A 15,591-nucleotide genomic window follows, 5' to 3' on the forward strand; every position below is an offset into this window, starting at 1 on the left:
ACATTTAAATAGAAACTCTTGCCATAGATTTTGTTTCCTTCCCAGTGGGATGGGGATGGGGGGAGGAATCTAGTACATTCTCAAAGTTTTCATTGGAACCAAACACATCAGTTGTTGTAGGCAAGGGAGTGGGTAGTGCAAATGAAGCCATGAGAGAACTGCTGTGTTCAAGGCATTTTTAAAATCTTGATCTACCATAGGGAAGTTCCCTTATGTCTGTAACTTCTGTCTAGAACTGATGTATCCATCTGTTCATTCAGCAGATATTAATAAGTGTATGTCAGGCCCTGGCAAAGACATGGATTAAAGTTGTACCATACTCTTGAGAAATTGTCAGTTGAGTGGGGAAAGAGAGTATGAAGAAAAGTAGCCACGTGGTTGAGAAGTTATGTGATTTCAGGCATTTTTGTTGTTGTTTTTTAAGAAACTTAAGTAAATACTTTGTAAGGGCTAGAATTTTACCTATTTGTTTATTATTTAGTCTTTTGCCTCCTAAATACAATAAACTTTCTAACCTTTTTGGAAAGCCACTTAAAAACGTCTTTTAAAATTATTGCTTTATTTAAAAATAAAATATGTCAAAAACAAGCTAAAGAGTTACTTAATAAGGAACTGTTTTCAGTATCGAATTGTGAATAGAAACCACAAACACCACTTTAACACAAGGAGCTTGAGCCCAGATTGTTGATTGAATAAGACAGAGAAATTTTTTTTCCAAAGCAGTCCCCCTTAGTTTAATCTGCTTTCTTTAATTTTGAAGGAGATGGATGAACACATGAGGAGCATGTTGCATCACAGGGAACTTGAGAACCTGAAGGGCAGGTATGGAACCTTTGTCTTCCATAAACTTGTGGATATGGGGGAATCTGAGGGCCTATTAGCTTATTTTATAGTATTGCTTCAAAAATGAATATTGTCTTATGGCCTTGAACTGTTCTTTCAGAATTAACAACAGGTACAATAGCTTTTTTTTTTTTTTTTAATTCAAAAAGGATAAATTGTGGTACATCTCAAATGTGTAGAATTCATAAGAACTTTGGCAAATAGATTTGGCAGAGGTGGGTGGGGATGAGCTAGTTCTGTCATTAGTAAGCTTTCTCATTCCTGCACACCAGCTTTGCAACCAGGACATTTCATATTTTTGCCTAAGCAGCTTGCAAATTATCACATGCCATAAACCTTTACTAGTTGTTGGAATAGTCTGAGAAGTCCAAAGTCTGCTAAATAGCACTGAATCTCATTAGTATAAATAAAATCCATGTATAAACCTGTATTTAAGAATGCTGTTTTGTGAATTAAAGCTTGAGATGTTTAAGGAAATTAAGACATTAAAGGTAGCATGTGTGTATATTCCATGTCTTTTCCCAACTAAGTTTCCTTTTTTGGATGTTTTGAATTGTATGTGAATTTAAACTTTGGAGACAGTATGGAACAGAGGAACTTTGGAAAACAGAAATATGAATTATACCTTAGTCCACGAATAATGGTTACAGACTGATCAGGATGCCAACCTAGGTCATTTGGAATTATCTGTATTTTAAGTAATACAGTTTTAGGCTGTATCGGCAAATTAATATGTTACTGAACTTTCAGCATCTGTTTAGCATGTAAGAGGAATTTTTCTGTGGTCTCAGTCCCTTATTGTGTGAAGTTTAGGTCTTCACAGCAGTGTAAAAGAGGTGTTCAGGCTTCTTGCCCTCTGAGATGGCCACACTCTGTCTGTGGAGTATGTTTCCCTCTAAACAAACCCTCTCCTTACCTACCAAAAAAAAAAAAATGTTCACTCAAATTTAGTGTGGAGAACCCTTATAATATCTTGAACATATATGATCTTTAACTCATTATCATAGGAACCTATGAAATACAGTCAACCTTTGATTACCTATTTGTGGGTTGTCTTAATTATTTGATCCCATTTCCCATAGACTTCCTTCAAGAATTCACTTTTTTCTAGGCTACTCAGTGACCTGAATTGTGTTATGAAATGAAACAAAACAAATGAGGCCAGTAAGTCTAGTCATTAGGAGAGAAGCCCATTTTTTTCTAAGAGGAATGCCTTGTTTTATTCAAAAATCACCAATCAGCTAATTAAAACATTTAAACCTTTTTAATGGCTTAAGATTCATGGTCATAGTCAATACAGAATCATAAAGAGTAAAGAAGGTAGAGGCCCTTTCACTCCCTCCCCATCTTCCTACTCCAGTCTTAGAGGAAAGTCAACAGTGTAGTATATACCCTATCCAAACCTCTCTTCTGCGTGTAGACAGATTTATATCCATATGTTCACACTCTTGTACATATGTTTTGATTTTGTTTTGTCTTACTAACAGAACTGAACTACATGCCATATACATATTGTTCTGTAACTTGTTCCCCTCTCCTCCCACTTGTCAATTTAGTTGTGCCATGGAGATTTTGTCTACTGTTTACAGTTATTTGGAGCATAGTCAAATATTAAAGAAATAAGCATTTGAAGCCTCTGAACTGACAATATTAATGTCAGTATTTGCACCCAGTTCATTTAGAGGAGGACACTTTGGTACTTAATTTACTCATATTTTAGATACAGTGCTTTCAGGTTTGGAAACAGGTTTGGTATGGTTTCCTGGTCAGTAACAAATTATAAGGGAGAAGGCAAGGAGGTAGCCAGGAAAAACAGCTGGCAAAGCTATAAAAAAACAACAAAATCTCAAACATCATTCACTGACTTGGAACATTATTATCATGACGAATAGTCATCACTATTTTGTACAAAAGGGACAAATAGTAATCAGTCATCTTTTTTCTTTCTGTCCTCAGTTTGTGATTTTTTCCTCTGGATTTCATGTTTAAGAATTGGCTTTCTGATGTTAAGTATCACTTAATTTTTGGTTGTGATCTGGCTAAGAAATGTAAAGTAAAAGTTGTTCAGTTGTGTCTGACTCTTTGTGACCCCATGAACTATACAGTCCACAGAATTCTCCAGGCCAGAATACTGGAGTGGGTAGTCTTTCTCTTCTCCAGGGGATCTTCCCAAACCAGGGATCGAACTCAGGTCTCCTGGATTGCGGGCGGATTCTTTACCAACTGAGCCATACACAAAAATGTAAAGAGCCACACACAGAGATGTAAAGAGCATATTATTTGCATTTTGAATGCTGGCTTGCTGAGAAGTGAGTACCTTATTTGGTTCATAATTGGAGACATCTGGAACATTTCCCTGTTTTTTCCTAATGTACTTGTTCAGCTATATGGCCTGTAAGTAGTTTCTACAGATAGATACTATTAAAATGGCACAAACCTTAATTTATCAACCAGCTGTTGTGTTATAGATAGAGCAAGCTTAATAAAGAGGAGCTTATGGATAGAATATCTGAAGGCTTTACGTTTCACATATGAGAGGAAATTGTGTGGCAACAGGATGTAGCTAATTTTGGCCCTCTGTTAAACACTCCAAGGAAAATTATTGCCTTTTTTAGTCAGGAAGTACGGAGAAAGCAATGGCACCCCACTCCAGTACTCTTGCCTGGAAAATCCCATGGACAGAAGAGCCTGGTAGGCTGCAGTCCATGGGGTCGCTAAGAGTCGGACATGACTGAGTGACTTCACTTTCCCTTTTCACTTTCCTGCATTGGAGAAGGAAATGGCAACCCACTCCAGTGTTCTTGCCTGGAGAATCCCAGGGACGGCAGAGCCTGGTGGCCTGCCGTCTAGGGGGTCGCACAGAGTCGGACACGACTGAAGCTACTTAGCAGTAGCAGCAGTCAGGAAGTACAGCAGTATTTTTTTCCCAACGATTACTTTATATATTATATGAAGTAGTATTTTAACTGTTTATTGATAAAGAATTGGAAAATAGCATTGTTAAAATGTTATTTAATTTGCTATTAACTTTAAAGAGCATGTGGTTTCCCGAACACCCTATTTGGAAGCATGAATACATATTGTAATTAATATGCTTAACCTCAGATATAGACACATTGGAATTTTCACAAGATGTGGTCAATCTGTCCTATTCTTTCCCTGTATAAATGTAAATTCTTTCTTTTCTCTTTATGAAGTTTCTTGTAAAGTTTATTTTAAAAAAGGAAAAAATCCCCAGAAACTTGATTTCATTTGTAAGAAAAATGTTAGAGATTTCTGTGTTCTGATAAACCATTTTTAGTGTTAACTTTATGTTGCTCTTACTGCTGTACCCATCTGGGTAGGATCTTGAGGTATTTTTCTATCAAGTAGCTTCAGAATTATGGTTAATACACTTTCTGGCAATGAAAGCAAAAATGTTTTAAATATCTGTGTTAAAGTATTTGATGCGTATCTAACATATAATTGTGCTTTGGAAATTGCAAATTAGGTCTGTGGTTATGGATATTTATTTTTAAGAGTTAATTACTGTCTGCATTCCTTAATATGTTAAAAAGTCAGTGTGGTCTTCCAGTTATCTCTTTTGAAGAAGGATTTTGATGGTTTGGACATATGAAAAATTCTCTGAGGGAATTCTTCGGCAGTGCAGTGGTTAGGACTCAGGGTTTCCACTGTAGGGAGCACAGGTTCCATCCCTGGTCAGGGAGCTAAGATCTTGCAAACTGTAAGGCACAGCTCCCCACATTGGCCGCCCCCCGCCAAAAAAAAGACCCTCTGCATTTTCTTTTTTTTAAAACTCTGCTTTTTAGAAGTAAGGGGGGCGGAAATCAGGGTTTTTATTTAAGAATACCTTTTAGAATGAAGTCCCTGGTACTGCAATATACAATTTAGCGTTGTATAAATTTTCAGCTGGAAAAGTGGACTAAAAACCTATTCCAGTTGTAGAGAGATTAAAGCCCAAAAGATTTTCTAACCAGAAAATTGAGTTGATCTGAGTTGTTATTATAGGGGAAATTATGTATTCTAAATTTGTTACAGTCTTCAGTTTATTCTGATACTGCCCTTTGGGGATAGATTTCTATTTATATATTCATTTTAAAGTTCGTTCTTTGTTGCTGTGAGAAAAGGCTTGCTTTCTGTTACAAGTTAACATTCATGAACTACCATAATTTTAGTTGCTTGAGAGATGAGTGTGGTAAACTGGAGAAAGTTGAGGATTATTTTTCTTTTTTTAAAGTATATAATTGTAGTAAGTACAGTGGAAAACTCTCTGAAAATAATATGTTTAAGTTCCTGGCGAATTAGAAGGAATTAGTGTATAGATATTCAGGGTAACTTGAGGAATCTGGTCAGAACTCATTAAAATGAATGTTAGTGTTCTAGACTATTTTACATCCAGAGCATTTAAGTTACAAAGTCAAAAAAATAAAACGGAAGCTTACGAATTTTCTCCATTTTTCTGAGGTGTTTTTCATGATAGGTACAGAGTGAAAAAACAGTGGTTTTTTTGTTTGTTTGTTTTAACTTATTTGGCATTGTTTGTTTATAATTTGTCACCATTAACCATATACTTAGTTTCTTGCCTGGAATTTAGTAGTTGCTTGATAAGTTGTTTTTTCTTTTTTTTCAAATGAATATTCAGATGATCTGTAACAGAAACCATCTTCTAGTAAACAAGGGGCTTTATTTTGAGGGTCTCTTTTGGTTAGCTGAAATGAATTCTGCCCATGTATGGATGGATATGAGGGGAAAGATGAAGCAGTCATGTGTGTGTCTGTGTCTATCTTATTAAAGACAACACGTCTTTTTGTGTATGTGTTTGTGTATTTTTATAGAATGGCATAGGAAGTGCAAAAATATCACTAGTATTAACCCAAGACAAATGATACAGAGATAAGCCAATTTGGATTATTGAGTAGACATTACTGTCTATTCATTGCACATGTACCCATGGTGTTCTGATGTTTCTCATAGTGACTGCATGGATAGCTGAGCTGATTGAGGGACTCAAGAAGCTAAAAATGCAGTTAAATTATTCATCTACTACAGCTCTGGTCACTGATTCAAGACTTTGGCTTCTTAAACTGGCCACATATGAGATACATTATTAAGTATGTAAAGTAAAAGAAGAAAAACGCTGCTCAATTATCTTTCTTAACTGAGAACCTGATTTTACGTCTCTCTAAATGGTGTTCTTTTCTGAAACCTGAGAAAAACCATTTGCCTAGCACAGCTGTTAACTTCCTACAACTGAAATGCTTTCCATTCCCTTTAAAATAAACCCTTCTGAAGCAGAATGTAGATCACATGTATCATCGAGACCAAAAAAAGTTTGCTGAGACTAATATCATTTGTCCTGGAGTCCAGAATCTTCACATTCCAGGCAGAGCTCCAGCTGTTCCGATTTAGTTACTAGGCTGTGATTGGCTCTGCCTCCTGCTCTTTTCCCCACCCCTTACTTTTCACTGGGAGAAAGGTTTTGAGCCAGAGATTAAATGTGAGCACTGTCATCAGGATTTCTGAGTGCAGTTGGCATCATGGGTGTGCTCCAGAGCAACTTCTGTTTGCTCTGAGCCCCCTTCCCTGCCTCCCCTTTCACCACGTTTCCTCTGGCAAGGTTTTAAGTACAGCAATTCAAGAAGATTTCTCCTAAACTATATTATTCTGAAGTGTATTGCCTCTTGATTGCTGGAAAAGAATCTTTAATTCATTTCAAAAGTAACTTATGAACAAACTTATTAACAGTGATGAAAGGAGCATTGAGATTGATTAGCACTAATTTTTCACTGTGCCAAAGTGTGCAGTGTCTTTCAGAGGAAACTATAACAGATCTGGTGAGTGTGCCATGCCGGTGGGGAGGATTGAATGTCCCTCATCTCCCTCTTTCCCTAGGGACAGTAGTCATGAGTGCCGAGTGTGCGGGGTTACAGAAGTGGGTCTTTCTGCATATGCAAAGCACATTTCTGGCCAGTTGCACAAAGATAATGTTGATGCCCAGGAAAGAGAAAATGATGGAAAGGAAGAAGAAGAAGAAGATTATTTTGACAAGGAACTCATTCAGTTAATAAAACAAAGGAAAGAACAAAGTCGGTGAGTAATAATTTGATATTTTTAAAAGCCTATGTGAAACAATGTAGGAGAGAATACATTTTCCATTTCCATTCTTTTCAGCCTGGAGCATTCAGATTTTTCTTTTTTAAAATTTAATTTAATTTTTAATTGATTTGCAGTGTTGTGCCACAGATTTTACCTTAAAGTTTACCTTGAAGTTGCCATCTTAATCTTAAAAGGCAATGGAATGCTTGCTTGAACTACTGTATTAACTCCTTAAAAAAAAAAAAAAAAAAAAAAACCTCAGTATTGACCCTATCTAAAAACTAGCCATAGCTGTTACATATCTGGAATTTTTACCATGCTGATAACTATGTTTAGAATTGTTTGTATTAGTTCCAGTTTGGGGAGGGGGTACCAATAAATTCATGTTCATGAATTTTCTAGTGGAAAGATATTAGTAAATAAGTTTCATTTGAATATATTATATAGCATTTCTTATTTCATTCCTTAGGAAAAAATTGTTTTGTGAAACATCATGTGAATTAACACAGTGTTTCTACTAAGTTTGATTTATCCTTTTATTATTAATTTCTTCAGTAAGTATTTTTTGAATAAATTTATGCTGTATATTGGACAGTGTCAGAATCATTTCAACAATATAAGTTTTATAGCTTGTACTAGATAGTTTCATACCTACAGCTATAATTTAGGTATTAGCCTTTTGTATTTTTAACCTTACTGATTCGTGGTCTGAAAAGTTTAATGAAGCAGAAAATTTCAGATATGAGTAAAAGATATAGAACCAGTTATGAAGTGGGGTGATTTTTTTAAGTTCTAGAACATGATAAAAAGCATTTCAGATTCTGAAAATTTTAAAGATCCTTTTTGAATACTAGTTATACCTGATCTGTATTTCATTTTCAGTTAGAATGCAGTTTGGATATAAAAAAGTAGTAGTTGCTATTCTATATGCTAAAACCTTTTTGAACAGGTCTTTGAAAGGGGTTTTCTTAGTTTTAAAATGTCCATAGCAGCATGATTCTTAAATTGTTTAGTTGTTTATCCTTCAAATGACATTCTCACTACTTTTATATAGCTGCAGTTTACTCTTGTTTTAGGATGTTGGAGCCTCTAGAAGACTAACTTCTATTTTTGTTCTAACATTCTTGTGCCATTATTAGCTTATCTGTGTAAATGATTAAACATTAAGTCAGAGAGTAAAAGCTTCTCAGTAAATTAGACATTCATATTGCAGTTACTAGTCTTTATTTTAATAAGCCTCTTTGGTGACATATTTATAAAGTCATCTACTTATGTCTTCATGAGGTTTTTTCTTTTTTCCTTCATGAGGTTTTTAATTTAGATTATTCTTTTTGAGCTGTGCGTTTAGCTACATGCTATTGTCCCCCTGCCCTAGCCAATTCATGATAATCTAGGAATTTTACTTTGTGACTGACTTATTGCCAAATTCTCATTTCTGGATGATATTAGTAGATCTATGCAGTGATCTCCTTGGATGTCAGAAGTTGCATTCAGCTTAGAAACAAAAAAAGCAAATTGGTTAATGATGGTATAAAGATCTTCCAAGTGTCTGTAGGAACACTTGGGGACTTAGGATCTCCTGTTTAGCAGTAGTTGTAATTCATAATGCAAGTGGATGTTTGAACTTTAAGGTGAATTAGCTTTTATCCTAAAAGTGAAAAACAGAAAAATTCCAATTTGTGTCCAAAATCTTAAAGACATTAAAAGCTATTAAAGTCAGTACTGAGTTTAAAATTTATGTCAGATTCAGATTCAGAGGTTGGAACCCACTTGCAGAAACTTGGAGATTTTCATTCTATCAAACTTCAGTTTTTGAGATTTTCATTCTGTCCAGGTCTAGTGGTCAAGAGTACAGGCTCAAAACAGACTCATGGTTGCCAGTGGGGAGGGGGATAGGGAGAGATGGACTGGGAGTCTGGGATTAGCAGGTATAAACTATTGTGTATAGGACAGATGAAAAACAAGGTCCTACTCTGTAGCATAGGAAACTGTGCAGTCTCCTGTGTTAAGCCATAATGGAAAAAAATATGGAAAAGAATACATGTATGTATGTATACATATATAACTGAATCACTTTGCTTTATAGTAGAAAATAACATTATAAATCAACTATACTTCAGTTTGAATGTGGGCTCTAGAGTTAGACTGCCAAAGTTCAAATTTCTGCCATAACACTAACTAGGTATCTTACTCTAGGCAAGTTATTTAACCTCTCTAATCCTCAGTTTCCATATCTAAAAAGTAGAAATAATAATGCTTGCTGCAGAATTGTGAAAATTAAATGAGGTAATCTTTGTAGTGTTTAGCAATAAATGCCTTATGATTAGTAGGTATTCAGTAGTTTTAGTTAATATTATTCAGTTTTTTGAGCACCTTACCACATGTGAAGCACATGTGAGTTAGGGAAAACATAGGTACTTTTTGAAGGAAAATGGTTTTATGCAGATTCCCATAATGTTTGCTTAAATTTATTCACATTTCTGTGGACTTCTTGTCTAACATGAATAGTTGAAACAGCTGTAGCTTCTTTTAAAAACCTCTGGCTCATGAAACTCCTAATGGCATTTATCATGGATGCTACTTGCTTGTTATGTACTATTTTATTCCTGTTTGTGACCTTACTTATTTCCTTAGCTAGGTTATAAGCCCTTCAGAAACAGGAACTGTTCATAAAAGTGTTCTTTCACTACTAATAGTCATTGAATGTGTACTTGGTAAAGTGTTTATTAATGAAAGCTATTATGCAGAGTAAAATCTTACCATTTAAAATAGGTTAAGAAACTGGGTTTTCAGAAAGAACCAACTATTGAAGAAATCATGGTATTAAGATCAGCTGGATTTAAATTGTGTTAACTATGATAATTAACCATAGCTACAAAGTATACTTGCTCCTCTTTTCTAAAAGTTGTGTAATATAAAAATAATTGGACGATAGGAACACAATCCTCAAATATGCTAAGAAAAAGAGCAGGAGAGGAAAGATAGTATAAATGTGTCAAGTTTTTAATATTTTGGGGTTGATAAATATATTAATTTTAAATCAATAAATTGTGAAATATAAGTTTATATCATGTAAAGATATGAAAACAATCACTATTTGAAATAAAAATAAGACTATTACATACTCTTAAGTTACATATTCTAAGTGACAGAGGAAGAAGGCAGAGGGCATGTTTGGTGGGTTATGGCTTTAAAGGAATTCTGAGAACTCCTTTAAATCACTAATAAAAGACTGTTTTTCTTCTAGACAAGATAAACCTTCCAATAGCAGCCAAGAAATAAACTCTGATGACAGGCGACCCCAATGGAGACGAGAAGACCGAATCCCTTACCAAGACAGAGAGAGCTACAGCCAGCCAGCATGGCATCATCGTGGACCTCCTCAGTGGGACAGGAAGTGGGAGAAAGATGGCTATAGTAACAGTAGGAAAAACAGCTTCACACATTCTTCAAGGAATAATGGTGGATCAAGAGGATGTTCTGGGTGGCATAAGGGTGGTGCAGGAGGTTCCTCACCTTGGTTTCACAACCATAGTAATTCTGGAGGTGGTTGGCATTCAAATAGTGGGACAGTAGATTGGAATCATAATGGTACAGGAAGGAATTCCAGTTGGCATTCTGAAGGAACAGGTGGCTTTTCCAGTTGGCATACGAACAGCAGTAACGGAAATTGGAAATCCAGTGCATGTGGTACAAATAGTTGGAATTACAGTGGCCCCGGAGACAAATTTCAACCGGGCAGAAACAGAAATTCTAACTGTCAAATGGAAGACATGAATATGCTATGGAATACGAAATCTAACTCAAACAAATACAATCAAGACAGGTATAAGTGGCAGTGGCAAGAGAATGACAAGGTTGGTGCAGTTGCCACATACAGAGGTCCTTCTGAAGGATTTGCAAGTGGTAAGTTTCATTCAGAAGGCTTGCTTGACTTCAATTTTGAGCAGCTAGAAAGCCAAACCACTAAACAAACAGACACCTTCACTTCCAAAATTGGTGGGAAGAGTGGCAGTGTAGCAAGGGAAAAGCTCCGTCGCTGGACTCCTTACCCTTCACAGAAGACTCTGGATTTACAATCAGGAATGAAAGAAGTCACTGGTAACAAGTCAGAAATGATAGATAAGCCTCTCTTTGATTATAGCTTGATAACCATGGGAATAAAAGAGCCCCAAAATGATAAAACAAATAATTCTCAAAAACTGAAAACAGAAAAAGAAAAACATATTGGATCTCTTAAACACAAAACCTCATCTGACTGCACTGCTTCCTATGAGGTGGTGAGAGAATGCCCCATTACAGAAAAACCTGAACAAGAGCCTAATTTAAATAAGATGGCATTAAAATCCCCACTCCTTCCAACTCCAGACAGTAAATCAGTTCCTCAAAAGCAAGATTCAAAGAATCCCTCAAAAAACACCAAAATTAATTCTTTTTTCTCTGGGGAACACTCAAATCCTTTGGCTAAACACACTGCAGAAGATAATCAGAGTTCTTGCATATCCAAAATGCGAAGTTCAGGTCCTCATGTTTTAAAAGGAAATAATAAAAGTTCACTTGGAACTCAAAGGGATTCTGATGAAAATTTAAGTGATACATTACAGAAAGCCAAAGATGTGCTGCAGTGTCATGAGACATTGCAAAATCCACTTAGTGCTTCTAAAAGGACCAGGAATTATGCAAAAGCAAGTAGAAATGTAGAAGAGTCTGAAAAAGGATCTTTGAAGATTGAATTTCAAGTACAGGCATTAGAAGATGAAAGTGATGGAGAGATATATGACACAGAAAAGCATAGGACAAAAATCGAAACCCTGGGTTCTACAACTACAGAAGTTTTATCCTGCAGTACTCCTGCTGCTGATGAGAAAAGGGGGGATGACCAAAACCTGGAAACATCTAGAAAACCATCCACTTCCCCGTGTAACTCAGCAGTTCACCAAAAAGAAACTGAGTTACAAATGACATCTGTAGTCAGCCCACAGTCTGGTTTACTGCTAGATTTGAAAACCTCTCTAGAAGATGCACAGGTTGATGACCCTGTTAAATCTCATGAATCTTATGAAACTGAAGGCTTTGAGAGTACTAGCTTGGATGCCGAGCTTCAAAAAAGTGATATAGGTCAACCCTCAGGCCCCCTCCTGCCTGAACTAAGCAAGCTTGGCTTTCCTGCCTCACTCCAGAGAGATCTAACCCGGCACATTAGCTTGAAGAGCAAAACTGGAGCACACCTTCCTGAGCCAAACCTCAACAGTGCTCGCCGGATCCGCAATATCAGTGGTCATCGAAAGAGTGAGACAGAGAAGGAATCTGGGCTCAAGCCAACTCTTCGACAGATTCTAAATGCATCTCGAAGAAATGTCAACTGGGAACAGGTCATTCAGCAAGTAACCAAGAAAAAGCAAGAGCTAGGCAAAGGCTTACCCAGGTGTGTGCCTCTTTTCAGTATCCATTTCTTTTTTTTTTTTTTTCCTTTTAAACTTACCCTTTGGCTGTAGTCAAATTCTACTTGTTGAGTTTAATTAAATGTTTGCAAAAAAATACCTGTTGTAGATGTCTGGTTTAAATATCCAAGAGTGACTGCTACTCTATAACAAGTGGAATAAAGTGTTTCCTAGCAGGGAATTCAGGTTACAAAGAAACACACCTGCTTCTGAGAAATGAAGTGGGGAAAATATCATTAGAAATCCATCACTTTGGTGATGGGAACCATAAAGTGACAGCATTACAAAGATGTCTGTCCATAGCCCTGTATTTAACTGTAGATCTCAATGAGTGATGCAACTTTTAGATGTAACTTCTCATCACCTTTTACTTAGAACGTATAGATAGTTATCTTTCTGTATCTGCTGTGGACATTGTATTTGTGATCACAAAATACATTCTCCTGAGTACTTGTGTAATAATAGTTTGGCTGTTCACCTTACGTTAAGGCACTAAACTTTTCTGAATGGGAAAGCAGTGTTCAACATAGGTTTGCTACTTGCAAATCATCCTGCTGTGTTTTAATTATATAGCCCTCCAGGCTTAAATTTCCATCCTTGTTGAAATAACATATTTATTGTCCCTTCTTTTCTTTTCCCATAACTTGTGAGTATCATTGAAATTATGAAGTTCTTAGCATGGTGTCTGTTGCTTGTAAATGCTTGATGAACACTTTTTGTTTGTTTGCTATTAAAAATTACATACTTACTGTTGATTTAGAGCTCCATATTAAATAAAACCTTCAGTTTTTATTCCTTCCCTTTGTATATAGCTATATACAAATATCTAATTTACTACTTGTTACATTACAATACTTATAATAGAGTTAACTTACTTTGTGTTTAGAATTACTAGACTATAAGCTCCTTGAGGGCAGAGGCCATCCATTTACATTTGCAATCTCTGTGCCTAGTAGAGTTTGGCACATTAAGTGGTGCCCCTTCTCCCAGCTGTGTCTGATTTATGAATTTTTTTTTTTTTCTTTTTCTTTCTTTCTTGAGGTTTGGCATAGAAATGGTGCCTCTGGTTCAAAATGAGCAAGAGGTCTTGGATCTGGATGGTGAGCCTGACCTGTCTGATCTAGAAGGATTCCAGTGGGAAGGTGTTTCCATTTCTTCATCCCCTGGGTTGGCAAGGAAGCGAAGCCTTTCGGAGAGCAGTGTGATCATAGACAGGGCTCCGTCTGTGTATAGCTTCTTCAGTGAGGAAGGCACAGGCAAAGAAAATGAGCCCCAGCAGATTTTTTCACCTAGTAATTCATTCAGATCTGCAGAGAGTCAAAAACCAACCATGAGCCTGAAGCAGGAAGTGACACCTCTGGCTGCCTCCCTAAGAACAGATGAAAGAACTGAAAATGTTGCTATTCGAAGGCGACATAGCACGCAGTTATCTCCTGACCGTACAATACCTTTGATGGATTTGACAAAGCTGCACAGCCAGGAGAGCTCTACACTATCAGAGAATCATAATGCCCAGGAAAGTAATGGAGAAGGAAACTCTTTATCGTCAAATACATCCTCAGCCCTTGCAAACTCCAGTTTGGCAGATGCAGCCACAGACAGCAGCTGTACCTCTGGTGCAGAACAGAATGATGGCCAGAATGTTAGAAAGAAACGAAGAGCCACTGGAGTGAGTATGACTCCTGTATGTTTTGCAGAACGTTTCATGTAGTGACTTGGCTATGATAAGAAAAACGTAATGTTTTCTTGGGTACCTGGGCTTGTGTTTTGCCCTACTCTGCAATAGAAGATTTCTGAGGCTCTTCATATTTTTGTCCTACTGGTTTCTCTCACTGAGTAGCTCTACTAGGTTAGATGTAATTGAATATGAATGTACAGTACTGGGAAAATATGAAGTCATCTCTAAAACTAGTCTCTAAGCCAATGATTCTTTGAATCACCTGACCAAGGAATGAGCCACATCTTCAGCTGTAACTTTATCTGTTTTCATGATGCATTCTGTACTGCTATTGAAGAAAGGTACTCTAGTGTTGTATTTGTAGGACATGTATGTTTGTTGGACCCAGAACTATGGAATAAAGTAGTTTTAATACTATGAGAGTGCATCTATATGAGCATAGTCTTAGTCTCTGTTACTCTGTCTTTGATACTTAAGTTGCCTAGCCTGGTCTTTTTAGAATCCATTACTTCACTGACAGGTCTCTTTTGGCACCTCTGATGGCTAATATTGCTTAACCCTTTCAGGAACCCTTTCTGAAAAGAAAGAGTTGCTGATAGTATAGACTGGAATCTGACACTCAGAAAATGGACTGTTTCCTTTAATATTGAGACAATATAACAAACTAGTTAAAGGCATGGGTTGTAGACCTGGGTTTAAATTCCATCTTTGCCCTGTTGAACTAGATGTTGTAGCAGATAGTGTTGGATGAGAGATTGTCTTATGGCATAGCTGATGTCTTGGGTCTTATCTCACAGACTGTTAAGCTTTTTGTTGTAGAGATTTTCTTGCTGAATTCTAAAGTAGAAACTGTGAAATCAGATGTTTTACTAGCTTTTACCAAGGTGAAGTGCTTTGCCCAAGCCCTTGGGCTTTACTACCTTTAGGATGCTAGGGAGGTACTTAACCTTGGTTGTATTTTCTTTTTTTTTTTTTTTTTTGTCAGATACATTCAGTCAACTAATATTTGAGCTCATATCATATATATGAAACTCCTAACTATCCTGATGGTAGCAATCATGAATAGTAATGTATGACTGACTTAGAATTGATTCTTTTTCCCCCTCCTGGATAATCGCCATTGCATATTTAATATTGTTCTTTTTTTTTTTTTTTTAAATCTCCTTAGGATGGATCTTCTCCTGAACTGCCAAGTCTTGAGAGAAAAAATAAAAGAAGGAAAATTAAAGGAAAGAAAGGTATAGTATAGAATATTCTGGCAAAAAGAAACTGTTCTTGTATCACTTCAGCCTTTTACAACTTGATATACAAGTATAGCTTATCAAACAGAGAACAGCCATTTATTAATTTATGATATTTTTGTTGCCTTGCTTAAGGGCATAGAAAAAGTTTGATTTTCTACTATATCCAGTTGGAGCTATAGAAGAAATATGTGATACCACCTACACCAGAAAGCTGGAATTAATATATATCATGGACAAATCGAGTTCAGTATAAAACCAGAAAGTCTCACTGGGCCTTTTCAGTGGAGTG

At 36.4% G+C, this 15,591-nt stretch overlaps 1 protein-coding gene across 2 annotated transcripts in view; it reads left to right on the top strand.

Moving 5' to 3' along the window:
• The window catches only part of ZNF106 (zinc finger protein 106), a 58,418-nt gene that overhangs the window by 20,917 nt on the left and 21,910 nt on the right, over positions 1 to 15,591 (top strand). Inside the window, exons 3-7 of one of the 2 annotated variants that reach the window (XM_040226836.1) lie at positions 761 to 822; positions 6,736 to 6,933; positions 10,187 to 12,364; positions 13,422 to 14,049; positions 15,227 to 15,296. In XM_040226836.1, the coding sequence (XP_040082770.1) occupies positions 761 to 822; positions 6,736 to 6,933; positions 10,187 to 12,364; positions 13,422 to 14,049; positions 15,227 to 15,296 (3,136 nt within the window). The remainder of the gene's footprint in view (positions 1 to 760; positions 823 to 6,735; positions 6,934 to 10,186; positions 12,365 to 13,421; positions 14,050 to 15,226; positions 15,297 to 15,591) is intronic. The other variant, XM_040226837.1, reaches the window with a different exon arrangement.

Source organism: Oryx dammah, unplaced genomic scaffold, assembly GCF_014754425.2.
Source record: "Oryx dammah isolate SB20612 unplaced genomic scaffold, SCBI_Odam_1.1 HiC_scaffold_26, whole genome shotgun sequence".
In the NCBI taxonomy this organism is placed as follows: Eukaryota; Metazoa; Chordata; class Mammalia; order Artiodactyla; family Bovidae; genus Oryx; species Oryx dammah.